Here is a 13,490-nt window from a genome sequence, read left to right as displayed (position 1 = left end):
TCTAAATAAACATTCACCTCGTCGCTAGATAGACCTACTCCTGAAAAACTCGTGTCTGCGCAAGGCTTTTTGTCCCTACGAGGCCACCGTCATTTACCCGACGGGAGGGGTGAGCGAGTGAGCCCTGCAATCTAGAATTTGACCACTGATGTCACTGTTTTCAACGGTTTTCAACCCATTTTACACAGTGGCCCTTTAACGTTTACATACAGTCTCTTTCAAAATAAACGCACTATGTCAGTACAACAATGCGATCTGATGTTTTTTTCCCCCCTGACAACTAATGCATGTGGTTGGGTTTAAGAAAAAAGAACAGGGTTTGACTTTATAATCTTACAGGACCTAAAAAAAGCTCTCCCGGGTGAAAGTTGGTGTTTGTTGTGTCAGTTCTGTAACCTCACCACTAGATGCCACTAGATCCCACACACTGGACCTTTAAGGAAAAAAGACAGTTGATGTTTTGACTCATCATATTTCTTTCTTGTCCTCCATCAGACCTGTTTGATGATTTCATCGAGGGGCGAGAGTGTGTGAACTGTGGGGCGATGTCGACACCCCTCTGGAGGCGGGATGGTACGGGCCACTACCTGTGTAATGCCTGCGGACTGTACCACAAGATGAACGGCATCAACAGACCTCTAATTAAACCTCAGAGACGGCTGGTGGGTGACAGTAGACACTTTTGTACTCTGTACATGTACCATACAGAGAAGTCATACAGTGAGCGTTGTTTGCCGCACAGTGCTGATATCTTGCCTTTTTTGTAAATAAAAATGAAAATATTCTCTTTTTCTCCTGCCATATTTTATATGCTGCAGTCTGCCTCGAGGAGGGTGGGCCTGTCCTGCTCCAACTGTCACACCACCCTCACCACCCTGTGGCGACGAAACGCAGAGGGAGAGCCGGTCTGCAATGCCTGTGGCCTCTACATGAAACTCCACGGGGTGAGAGAGAAAGAAGGGAAAGGGGGAGGAGTGCATTTATGATGCTGCTGAAATCTGGTGTATAATCAGTTACAGTTTGTGTAGTACCTGTACTAAACTTGAGTATTTCCATTTTATGCGACCTACTTCTACTGTGCTACAATTCAGAATTTAATATTGAAAATGTATCATTAGCAATTTGTGGAAAAATGGGCAAGTCTCAAGGAAAGATTTTTTTTTGCCATATGCTTTTTCCTTTGCACCTCTGACCCTTGACCTCACCTTAAATTTATCTTACTTCAATCTGCTGTTGTTGACTAAGGGTCATTCTTTTGTCCCGTTGTCTTGACAGGTACCACGACCCCTGGCTATGAAAAAGGAGGGCATCCAGACCCGCAAACGCAAACCCAAGAACCTCAACAAGTCCCAAACTGGTGAGATTGAAGACCACACGTGCTGGAGTTTGTAAATAGATATAGATGCAATGTTAGATCAGCAGGAGCAGAGCTAAGACTTACGAACCCATTTACATTGCATCTTGCCCTTGAATGTGTAATCACTTCAGTTCTGGTCTTCCACAGGGACCCCAGGCAGTGAGGGGACTCCAGTCACGCCAAGCAGCACTCCCCGGGCCTCCACCACCACAGAGGAGCCTCGCCAGATAAAGACGGAGCCGGACACTCACAGCTTGTACACACACCAAAGCGCACATGCACAGGTTGGACACCTTAATAGTTGAATTACAGGGAACACTAACATCTAAAATGGTTTTGAGTCTTTGGTTGTGACGAGGAAAGAGAGTTATTACATTCAACTCAGTCTAATTAGCCCAGAAAATGGTATCACCAAAAGCAACAGTTAAACTAATGTTTGGACATGATCATTATAATCCAAATTCCACAGTATGGAGTCTCATTTTGGACTTATTACGTTGATATTTAGCATGGTCACCAGAAGAAAATGTTGGCATTGTACATTTCTGCAAACCATGAATACATTACATGGCTTGATATACCAATGTGGAAGGGATGGTGGATGGCGTGTCACCTATAAGACGCTGCGGACCTCTAAAGACTACTGTGTGAGACCAACAACCAACAAAACCAGCTGTTTTTTAGCAACCTGTCCCTGCTCTGCCAGCGGGGATAGGGCCGTGAAAGGCGATTGTTGTTTTACTGAGATGCTGCTGTTGTGCTTCCAAAACTGGATATTTTAAGCCAAAAAAAAACATATTTTCTTGACCATAAGCAAGTGGTTTTACGGCCTAAACCTAATCATATTTTAACCACAACATATCTGCTACATAATATTGTGCAAATGTCATGTATCTGGGGTTTATGTAACATTTCCAACACTCTTCTGGCGATTGGGTTGCAAATAATGGGACAAGGTAAAGAAAAGGTCCTTTTTAATGATCTCAGTGTAAATGGGATAAACAGCTGCACAGGACACACTACATAAGAAATTCCTGTACTGGCCTTCTCATCATCTCCTCCTCTGTCCCTCTAGATTTCAGCCCTGCCAGCCTACATGGCAGCTCAAGGTGGGGCCATTCCACTAAAGATGACCCCTGGCGGCCACGGCGGATCTTCCGGCTCCAAAGCTGAACCCTGGAACAACCTAATCCTGGCCTAGAAGACCTACAACCCAGCATCTCAAACCAACCTATCTGTGGTGATTAAACTCTCCTGAGAGACAGGAAGCAGACTGCTGCTCTGGATGCAGATGTTCCTGCAGCCTGAGCACCGTACAGTGCCTTCAGTGCAACACTCTGGGACACATGTGAGGGAAATGGAGATCCTAAACAGAACTGAGCAGATACTGTGCATCATTCATTCACAGCAATGAAGGACTGAATGGAGTTTGTAAAAGAGCAACATTGTGATCAGACACACGACTGTTCACCTTTTCCAGCATGCCAGTGCAGGGGCATTAAGTGACAAATACTTTAACTTAAACCAGTAACAAATAACAGTCAGACTTTATCTCCCTGATTTATTTTTATTTTGTTATATTTGTCTTCATTTTCACATTATTACGAACAACATGCCTTAAAATGATGGACACACAAAACACCATGCACCATGGAGGAGTCGTAGCCAGTGTTCTTTAAGGGTCAGTTCACATTGATAAGAAAAACAGCAACTATATTTTCACACTCATAATGGTATTTACTTGCAGATGTGACATCAAAGTGCAACAGAGGTAAATGAAAAGTATATTTTAAAAACTCCAAAGCTCTGTCTCTTTACAGAACAAACAATGTGCCGGTGACTTGATAATCCACAGACCTCAACATGGTCAGTTTTCTGTTTTTGATATGTTTTCTCAACCTGTTCTCACACCCCGAGGTCATCAAATACGGCAGCTTGGTCAGTGGCCTTCGACAGATACTAAAGGACACACGGTGCACCCCTTAGCATCTATATGAGATGAGATGACTCCAGTGTAATCCAAACTGCGGCAATATAAGACACTCGGAGCAACTCATGCAGCATAAAAGCGAGAACATGTTTGTATGGATTAGGTCGGGGTGGATGGGTGGGAAACACAAGACTTTCACCCAGGAGGCCGCTGTTTGTGTCACATGTGAAACCAAAAGCAGTTCTAACCCAAACCATGATCCTTTCCCAAACCTAACCAAGAAGTTGCATTGCCTTAACCTATGTTTCCTGTGATCACAGAAGTTTCCTTTGAAAACACATTATTTAACAAGCTGAAAGTGATACATCCAAAACTGATGCTAAAGGGGTACCAACCTGTGCTGAGTTCTTTGAATACAGACCCTTTGTCATACCCCTCAGCGTGTGATACCAACGCCAAAGGCACCCTTTTGGCGTCATCTACTCCACTTCAAACTGTCTCTAAAGATGGGCCCAGCCACACAGAAGAAACTAATGTAGGCCGCTTGTATCTGCAATCTTGTTCTTTCGGTCGACGCATAGCTCATGGCCATAGGTGAGGGTCAGAACGTAGATGGACCGGTGAATCGAGAGAATATCTCTCTGGCTCAGCCCTGTCTTTACCATGACATAATTTTTTTTCAAAACCTAACCAGGTAGTTTTGTTGCTTAAACCTAACCACAACTGTTAGACAATGGTAACCATGAGTTACAAAATGTCTCACCCAGCAAACAGCTGTGTGTCACATACAGATGGTAAAGGGTGCGTCTCATGTATACGCCAAAGGGTGTCTTTGACGTCAATATCACACGCCAAAGGTGTTGAGAAGCATTGGTATTTGACGATCTGGGATAAGAACTCCTTGGGTGTACCTAGAACATCATAGTTTAAAGCAGTGGCTCCTGAATGGTCCAGCCATGTGGTCCAGATTTGTCCTTAGTCATTAGTTAAAGGTTAACAAAGTTTAATATACTCAGCGTCATACTTGCATTTGGCCATGTCGTCAAGCTGATTTGCTGTCCCTGTAAAGTAGTCGTCCATTATTTTACAAACTTGACTGATTTGTGAGTCACTTGCCCACGTGACCCACTTTTGGACCGTGACCCACCAGTCAGGAACCACTGGTGTAAAGTGTAGGGTCACTGACCAAACTGCTGTATTTGACACGTCGGGAGTGACAAGATGGTCGATGATTCAAACTGTTCAGAGGTGATGAGGTCTGTGGATTATCCAGAGAATCCAATAAAGCACTTTGCTATTGAGGTTTCCACAAACATCCCATCATTTTAGCTGAAATAGGGTGACTCAGTCTCAGCAGCAACAACTTTAGAACTTTAGCAAATAAAACCATCTGCAAGGCAAAATACCAGTAGGGATGAACAGAAAAGAATATCTGAACTGACCCCTTAAACATTCTCCACTATTGACACTCACTAATCACTTATATGTGATACCAATAACTGTAATGCACAGGTGTAATTTCACAGTTTATCTAATTTGACAAAGACAAGATAATCAGACATCCATCACTCCTAGACAGCAGAGATTCGATGACCTTCAGTAAACATGATCTCCCGCTCAGTGCAATAGGAACAGCTCCTTGCTGGCCCTTTGCGCCTTTGATTTAAAGTGTAAAATACACATGTATGTATTGACACCTCTATGAAAAAACAACATGATAATCTACCTTTGCAGCAAGTAAGCTGCACGATGGATGTGGATGGAAGTGATGGCACATAGCTCCCTCTGCTGGCACATGTGCAGATGTGCAACCATAAGAAAATTTCAAGGGCCTTTCCAGAAGACATCCTGCTAGTATTTATTATGAATTGCACAACCCCAAACCACACAATCATCTATCATCTATTATCTGAAGGTTGTTCATGACTGTGTATTGTACCAAGACTGTACAGTTTGTTTGCAATACTTAATGCTTTAATTTGCTTGTGACAAGCATTGGGGGGGGGGGCAACTTATGTAAATGTGGGATAATTACCGAGAAATATACGAGCATATATGTAAAAACTCCACTCCAGTATAATTGTAATACACCATTTGTGATATATTGTAAGTAAAGACACAGTGAGAGGTGGACGTGTGCACTAACACTACCTGATGCCCTTCCTCTGTGTGCAACTGTAGCTCTGCTGAGGAAACTAATAAAGACAAAGCATTCTGATGTAATGCAAACAGTATGTATGATGTTGAGCTCGAGTGTCATTCATTCCTCTTCAAAGGCATACCACACATGTGTGAGATGTTTGCTCTTATGTAACCTCCTCGTCATCTCGGAGCTTCCTCTGGAAACTGTATCCTTCCAATGTCTAAGTACTCTTTTGTGAACGTGACAATGTCTTTGATGAAAAGCTGGACGGTGCATTGATTGAAGTCTTCAGTCAGCTTCTCCCTGATGAACTCGGCATGTTTGTCCTGTATCATCTCCCTCCAACACTGTTGAAATGTGAGTCTAATCTGGTCCTGGATGGCGTCTGATACTTGGGAACTAAAGGTGTGATCAAATGTGCGTCCTTTATCGAAGTTTTGCTCAAAGCTTCCACTTCTTTCTGAAAGCAGAGCTTGTGCAGCTTTGATCATGGCGCTCGCCTCCAGTGCTAAGATTTTTCTCTCCTCTTCTGGTTTGCTTTCATAAATACTATGCATACTTTTAAAGTAACTCTTCCAGTCCTGACCCTGCACAGTGTTTATCAAACTTGCAGATCTCAGGTGGCGTTTAACAGCTAGAAACAGAGTTTCACATAAAGGATTAAGATTAGACTTTTGAGCAGCTTTAACATAGCTCTCATAGTCCTCAGCCAGATCTATACACTCTACTTGGCTGTAGTTAATATCCCTGAACAGATTCTCTTTACTTCCTTTGAAGCCCCAGCATTTCACATAACCAATATAAGTCTTAACTCCATACACGCTCCACCACTCCTGAGCTCTGTGAACCAGGTTAAGCATGCAGGGATCTGAGTTTCTAGCCAAACACGGGCTGTTCATGGTGAAAACATACACCTTCCAGTTCTCTGACACATCCTCTGACTCCAGCAGCTCCTGGGTTTGTTTAATAATGATGTCCTCGCTGTGCTCTCCGTTGTTGTAATTAGGATAATATGGTCCATACATGACAACCTCTTCCTGTTTCTCAATAACAGCCCACGAATGCTGCTTATCTTCTGCGCCACATTCCTCAGTGATGTCACTGTGAAACTCCAGAAATTTCTTGTTGATTGAGTCATCGAGTAAAATGTCATCGGTTACTTGTCTGGACTTGAGATGCTCCAGTACTTTATTCACAGAGGATTGTGTGTCAGCCCAGGATGAGATCTGATTGAAGAAGCGCTCAGTGTGAGTCAGGTGTTTTGTCCCGCCATTCACACAGGTGTCAGATGTGCAGGGGGGACCGCACCTCGTCCTGTGACACAAAGATATTTCATTGTCATGCATAAAGTTTGGGTGTGTAACACAAAAACAGAGTGGTTACTGGGAGACAGGAATGTTCTGACACTTCTACGCAAAAGTCAAAGTCACCATATGATAAGAATATTGTTTAACCTCCTGAGACCCAAATTTCGTTTGGTATGCATTTTTAATTTCTCCTATCTATTTGGGAACAGTAGGACCTGGTTAGTATAAAAAACTAAGCATTGTCAATGATAATAAAGTCCCAATGTCCTCAAACGAGTACTTCCTAATTAACAGTGTCTTAGCTTGAAACATTGCTAACATTGGTCAAATTTGTTGCCATATTAAACTACAAACATTATTAATCATTAACAAACAAGTTTCAACCATAAAATGTTATCAGGTTTTGGGCCTTGTCCAATCCTGTTTTCACATGGATGAGTGTATTGCGGTCTTACTACCACTAGATGCCACAAAAAAGTGTCCACAAACAAGGACAACAGGTCTAAGTTGATGTCCTCATATGAGGACACAGGGTCTCATAAGGTTAAAATAACTTTTTTATTTACTTTTTAACAAATAGTTTTTCATTTTGGGAAATACATTGTTTATTTTCTCGCATGGAGTCAGACGTACAGTAAAAAACGCTCTCATGTCCATCCATTAAACATGGATCTACAGCCAGTAGCTCATTAGCTTAGCTTAGCATAAAGACTGGAAACAGGGGCAACAACTAGCCTACCAGCATCACCAAAAGCATTGAAATTTACACATTATATCTTCATTGTTAGATTGACACAAATACTGAAGTGAAAAAAAATGGAGGTGACTACAAAAATTAGTCAAGCCAAGACAGCCAAGAAATAGCGAACTTCACACCATGTCCTCACTGGATGTGATGGAGAGAGCATCAGTGACTAAGTTAGTTTAATTGCATTGTTTTCTAGTGGAATGTTATAACTTCCTACGAGTGACTAAGTGGGATACAGAGCGATGCAGTGTTTAGTTCTGAGCAGAACTCTTGTTGGACATATCTATTTTATTCCTGTCACTTGCGTTGAAGTGTAGCAGTGGACGAAGTAGACGTTATCTATATGATACCTGCTCATTTCACTACAAAAACCATTGGCATCTGGATGAATGGAGCTCACCTGGCAACTGAACCTTTCTGGTAATTATTGTTGTGTAGGATACTCAGTAGCGCTTGCTAACAAGCCCCAGATACCCCTCCAAGATAAAAAACAAAACAAAACAGTAAATGCAAATTAATTACATTATGTGTCTGTTCATATGTCTTGGGTTAAAATATGTATGTTGGAGTTATTGATTGTTTTGTAATATTTAATAATTAGACATATGTTCATTTATTTCTTCTTTACAACTGAATTAGTTTGCTTACAATCTTAGCATCACCTTAGTATCATTAATCTTAATCTGACTATTTGCTGATACTTTTGTTTCCAAGGTAGTGAGCAGCTTAGGTCACACCAGGTTAATCTACATGTATGGGTGGGCAGGTAGAGGACAGGCACACACTGGGAGGGGTTCATGTCTTTCAGGACGAGAGAAGCTGCAGACGCCATTGTTCTTTGTTTGCCTGCTTGCTGAAATGTCAAGTCAGTGTTATTTACATAGCGTCAAAGCGCAACAAAAGTTATCTCAGGACACTTTTTATATAGTGCAGTTCTAAGTGCAGTAATCTACAGGTTCCCAGTAGCTCAGTGGTTACAGCAGGTGTCCCATGTACAAAGGCACTGTCCTTGCTGCAGTGGTTGTGGGTTGAATTCCTCCTTTCACTCTTAAATCTGGCCAAAAAAGTAATAATTCGAACAAATTCGCAAGAGCAAGCATCTATTATTTTTCTCTGTTGTGCTACAAGGAAACACTCCCGTGGTATGCTAATGGAAAAATAAACTGTACGACACTTCATGCTCCCCTGCCTGGACAATGAACTTATTTTTCCTTGTAGATTTGCTCCTCAGGTGCCTCAGAGCCCGTCTGATTTTGAGTTTGTGTCTTTCTTTGAGGACACATCACCACTACAATGTATGATTGAGTATATTTTACACATAGGAGAATCAGTTGAGAGGCACGAATATATGGGTAAACACAATATGATATATGATACACAGCATATACTGTAACATGAAACACCGTATACTGTTACCCTGCCACTTTTGCAGCATGACTAATACCAAGAGGAAGTGAAAATGTGACACCTGAAAAACCCTTTGTCCTAAAACAACCTGTGTGAATAAATAAACCTGCGTCTTTCCTGTTGCAACACATCGTTTCACGCCCTATGTTAACTGTACTGTAACTCTTCTTCAGTCGGGCAGCACTTACTTCAGTCTGGCATGTTCTGTGTCTCTGTCAGTCTCATATCTGTCCAGCAGAGTTTTCAGAGTGGCCAAACATTTCTTTTTGCACAGCGGAGGCTCCTTTTCATATCCATTGAACAGAGGTCGTTTACGGCTCAACCTGAATGAAAACAGTCTGATTAACACGTAGGATCAGAGAACAGAGTATACTGTTTGGCTTCATGGCATATCTGTGGAAAAGTTGATGTTTTTGCTGAAAGAAAAAGTTCAATGAAAACTCACACAGATATCAAGATAAGTGTCTGATGTCCCTTCACCTCTCTTTAAGGTCATAGATAGTGTCTGTAATGAATGTACTTACATGGGAAGATCCATCCAGACTCCTGCGCCCCTGTACTTCAGGAATCATTCAGGTAAAATATGCCTCCTTTTTCCTCAACCCTGTATGTAAAACAGCTCAGTTGCCTCCTGATTACACCAGAAACAGCTCTGACAAACAAAGTCACAAGCGATCAGTTGCACTCCCAACATATTTACTCAGACAACTGCTTGAGAGTTTGTGTCTTTCAACACCAAGCTCCTCCTCTTGTGAATTCTCATGACCATATAGTCAATACTTTCACTACACACTGGTGATATATTGCCTCTTTCAACCAAGTTGACGTGTTTGTGTCATCAACCGTCTTACGGCACCCTCATCTATGTCGTTTTTTCCAGTTAGGCGAGTTCACAGAAGTTTATCAAGGAGATCCATCTAAGTTTACTTTTCTTGCGAAGGGCAGGGCATGGCAGTTGCGTCACAAAGTAAAAAGAGTAAAAGCCAAAAGATATAAATGAGATGCTCCCGGCACATTTTTAATGGTCAGGTGATTTATGGTGGCTGCGAAGTGACATATATGCAAAAAGTTGGCTGCAGATCAGAGCCGCGTGCCCTTGAGCAAAAACTATTAAATGATAATTGCACAATTAGTCCTTGGTTCACATGGCTGTAACAATCTGTCTATGATCCAAACAATGTGTTCCTGTATATTATGGCAAAGTGAAAGATAATCTATCATGAAGCAATTCTGTACCTTATTGATTGGTGTGTGTGTGTGTGTGTGTGTGTGTGTGTGTGTGTGTGTGGGAACTTCATATAGAAAAGTATTATCACTTTTATAAACAAACTTTATCCTTTGTGTTCAGGAGGGTTTTATTTGTTATCATTTTTTATCATCGCCTGGGGGCTAAAAAAGCAAAACAAGGGCACACAGCAACAGTTGTGGCAGATTAAAACATTTAGAAATCATCAAAAAACAACTGTAGAGATCTGTTGCATTTGGCTAAATGTTCTCATCATTACTATGTATTTGCATATTTGTGCAATTCTTCGGCAACAACAGACCAGCTGTAACGACACCAATCTCCTTTGTTCTTTCCTGTGGTTTACGATGGAAGTAAACATATACAGACAGTGACGTGTTAAAACAAAGGCATGTGTGCTTATGAGGAAACTGTTACTACAAACAGAGTCATGCAGACTAACACGTTAGACAGGATCTGGGTGTTACTCTATCTCTGGTTTTTGACAGAGTAGCTCATCAGTGCATTTAGATCACCGTTGGTTTAAGATCTGAAATGTTAGAATGCAGAGTATGTTATTAACTTTCATTTAGAGGTCTCATAATACTTAATCAAGGTTTTTGTATGCCATATGTCTTGTACTGATCATCACCTACTATATGCACCAGTATCTGGCTGAACAATGCCAAAAAGCTGTTTTGTAGATAAGCTAAGCTAAGCTAAACTAAGCTAAGAAAAAAAAAATACAACCTTATTTATTTGAGGGAAATTGGAGTGAAGCAGTTAAAGTGCAGATACAAAGTAGTAGAAAGCAATGTATGCACTGTAGTTATTCTTAATGGTATTTTAGAGTTCGTCATATCCTGACAAAAATGTTGATGAGTCATCGGTCCTGACCCAAGGTGGCGGGAAGGCGTTGCTATGGAAGCACGACACCCACACACCAGTTCCCCACCAGGCCATCACATTAACATGGTTAGCTCTGTCAGCACTGTTGCCGTTGTTAGCGCTGTTAGCATTGTTAGCCGCCACCATTTGGGGCTCATTTTTTCTTGTGACATCTGATAACGGCCTGTTTTCACTCCCAACTTACCAAATACTGCTGCATTGTCAGTGATTTGGGCGTCAGAAACTGATGCACAAAGGCACCTTTCACAGTGGTCTGATACACACAGGGGCAGCGGCTATTTCTGATGCTACTAGCAACAACTGAATTCATGAAATACCTCTGATTTGTCATTGGATGTTGGTGTGAAACACTGACGGACTGAGACACTCTTTGTGTTGGTATGATACGCAGCTATTAACGACTCTGCCAACACCTACCAAAGTATAAAGAGTTATTAAGTTGTATTCACAAAGCTTCCTAGTACAAAGAGTTGCTCCTAGTGACGAAATTCTATTAATTTTTTTTTTTTTTTTAGAATTGTGACGTTTTCTTAGAATTTCCCCTTAAAGTTAAGACTGGGTCCTTGTAAAGATAAATTATTCACAGAGCATCTTAGACCCTGAAAGAGATTCTAAAGCTTAAAGCTGTTAGGAGCAGGAAGGAGGACTTTTAAGAGGCTTAAGAGTTTCTTAAGAAGAGAGGAAAATAGTGGAAACACAAAGAGGTCAGAGAAATATTCTCCAAATACTGGATGACTGTGAGTAAATGAAATGTTACAGATTAGATGGTGCACGGATAATATGTGTGGTTGATCTCATTAGGGATATGCACACATTTCCCACCTAACGCTATAACGCCAGAAATAAAATGATCACAACACTAAGACGTTTGGAAAAATCAACAGTGCAGCAGTGATGACTTGAGTCTGTCTCAACCCTCCATCAGCAGAGTGATCACACTATCAACGACAACTCTTTCACAGTCAGCAGTTCATCTTATCTCCACTGGGTGTCCTCACCTTGCAGGCTCAGAAAAGAACGGCATCAACCACACCTCCTCATTAAGGTAAAAGTTGCTGTCCCTTTCTTTAGAGTTGCTCTGAGAACTTTCCTAAAAATCACTCCTAAGCTAGAACTCCCTGCAAAAATGTTTTAAAAACATGATTTGATTAAACATGACCAGAGAGTTTTGTTGCATAAACTTAAGGAACATTAAAATGAAGTGTTTTACCTACATAATAAGTTTATTTTGCAAAAGACTGTATGCATTTTCTGTGAAAACATAAATGTATTTTAAAAAGACACAATGCACATAACAGGCATGAATTAAAAAGGAATTGTTTTTCACATGAAATATGAAACTTTTAGTGTCAAACACTTAATACTGAGGGGGGTGCTTCCCCTGTGTCTCCCTAAAATCTACACCCATCCCATTAAAACCCAATGCTTCCAAAAATATTGCTTTTCTCATTTCACAGTATGTTTGTCACAGTTTGTAAGAGAGCACAGTTGTGTAGGCCTATAATAAACATCCTATTACTCCTCTGTCTCTATGTGCACCACTCTGCTTCAAGCTGCGTTACTGTACATTTCCACATGTCAGTATCTTAACTTTAGAGTGTTTTGTTTATCTGCAAATATATGCATATGTGTTGGAGACTGCAAGTAAGAAAGTTACAAGAGAGAGGTGTTAAGTCTTAGTATGCTTTACATGCTTGGACGGTGGATCTTGGATGTCCTTTCCATGCCTGTTGATGAGGTATTTGGCAATGTGACAGTTAACTAGCAATTTTTTAGTGACACTATATTCAAAAATGTTAAAATACATGAGCATTGAATAGTTTTTTAATATGCTAGATAGGTAATAAAAGTTAGGACATCAGCTGTAAATGAACATAATAAAGGTGACAGGGATCTCAGATAGTGGATTCAATAGTGTTTCCTCATAAAAAGTAAAACTCAAATTATCTCCACTTAGAGGAAGTGTTACTTTCTTAATCTCAATATAATTTAGAGAGGAAATAACATGATTATATTCAACAAAATGTGCTGCTACTGGATAATTGATGTCTTTGCTTCTAGTCCCTCTGTGTTCAGTAATAAGAGCTTTCAGTGCTTCCACTTGACTTTCTAACATATGACTTACCACATGGGCAAGTGATCGAATAAATGTACGAATTATTGTAACATGAAAAAAATATTTTTAAAGGAATCTCTTTACCCGTGCAGGGATTTTAAAAACTATTATAACAGGAAGTGTAGTTACACCGACTGCTGCCATCATGGCGGGGGTTGCCGTCAGGTGCTAAGGTATCTGGTACTGATTGCAGAGAAGGCAAATATGAGTGTTATAGATGCTCTCTCTGATTTTTTTTTGGAATCATTTTTGAATCATATTCAAGTATATGCCCATTATATTATCTGTTCTGCACCATTACCATTTGCAAAGTAGATAAGATAAGATAAGATAAGATAAGATAAGATA

General features: G+C 40.8%; 3 protein-coding genes across 3 annotated transcripts in view; 2 read left to right on the top strand and 1 right to left on the bottom strand.

Moving 5' to 3' along the window:
• Positions 1 to 5,521, top strand: part of gata4 (GATA binding protein 4) — a 14,524-nt gene extending 9,003 nt beyond the window's left edge. The window contains exons 2-6 of the mRNA XM_050057822.1: positions 496 to 662; positions 819 to 944; positions 1,276 to 1,357; positions 1,505 to 1,641; positions 2,433 to 5,521. Of these exons, the coding sequence (XP_049913779.1) occupies positions 496 to 662; positions 819 to 944; positions 1,276 to 1,357; positions 1,505 to 1,641; positions 2,433 to 2,558 (638 nt within the window). The 3' untranslated portion in view covers positions 2,559 to 5,521. The remainder of the gene's footprint in view (positions 1 to 495; positions 663 to 818; positions 945 to 1,275; positions 1,358 to 1,504; positions 1,642 to 2,432) is intronic.
• The window catches only part of LOC126398464 (trans-L-3-hydroxyproline dehydratase), a 263,012-nt gene that overhangs the window by 207,295 nt on the left and 42,227 nt on the right, over positions 1 to 13,490 (top strand). The gene's annotated exons all lie outside the window — the stretch shown is intronic.
• Positions 5,285 to 9,576, bottom strand: LOC126398458 (uncharacterized). The gene is made up of 3 exons (XM_050057817.1): positions 9,417 to 9,576; positions 9,081 to 9,215; positions 5,285 to 6,744 (listed from the first exon to the last, which is right to left on the bottom strand). The coding sequence occupies exons 1-3, from the start codon at positions 9,428 to 9,430 to the stop codon at positions 5,610 to 5,612; spliced, it is 1,284 nt and encodes a 427-aa protein (XP_049913774.1). The 5' UTR covers positions 9,431 to 9,576; the 3' UTR covers positions 5,285 to 5,609.

Source organism: Epinephelus moara, chromosome 12, assembly GCF_006386435.1.
Source record: "Epinephelus moara isolate mb chromosome 12, YSFRI_EMoa_1.0, whole genome shotgun sequence".
Lineage (NCBI taxonomy): Eukaryota > Metazoa > Chordata > Actinopteri > Perciformes > Serranidae > Epinephelus > Epinephelus moara.
The sequence above is the reverse complement of the archived record's forward strand: the minus strand, read 5'-3'. Positions and strand labels throughout refer to the sequence as shown.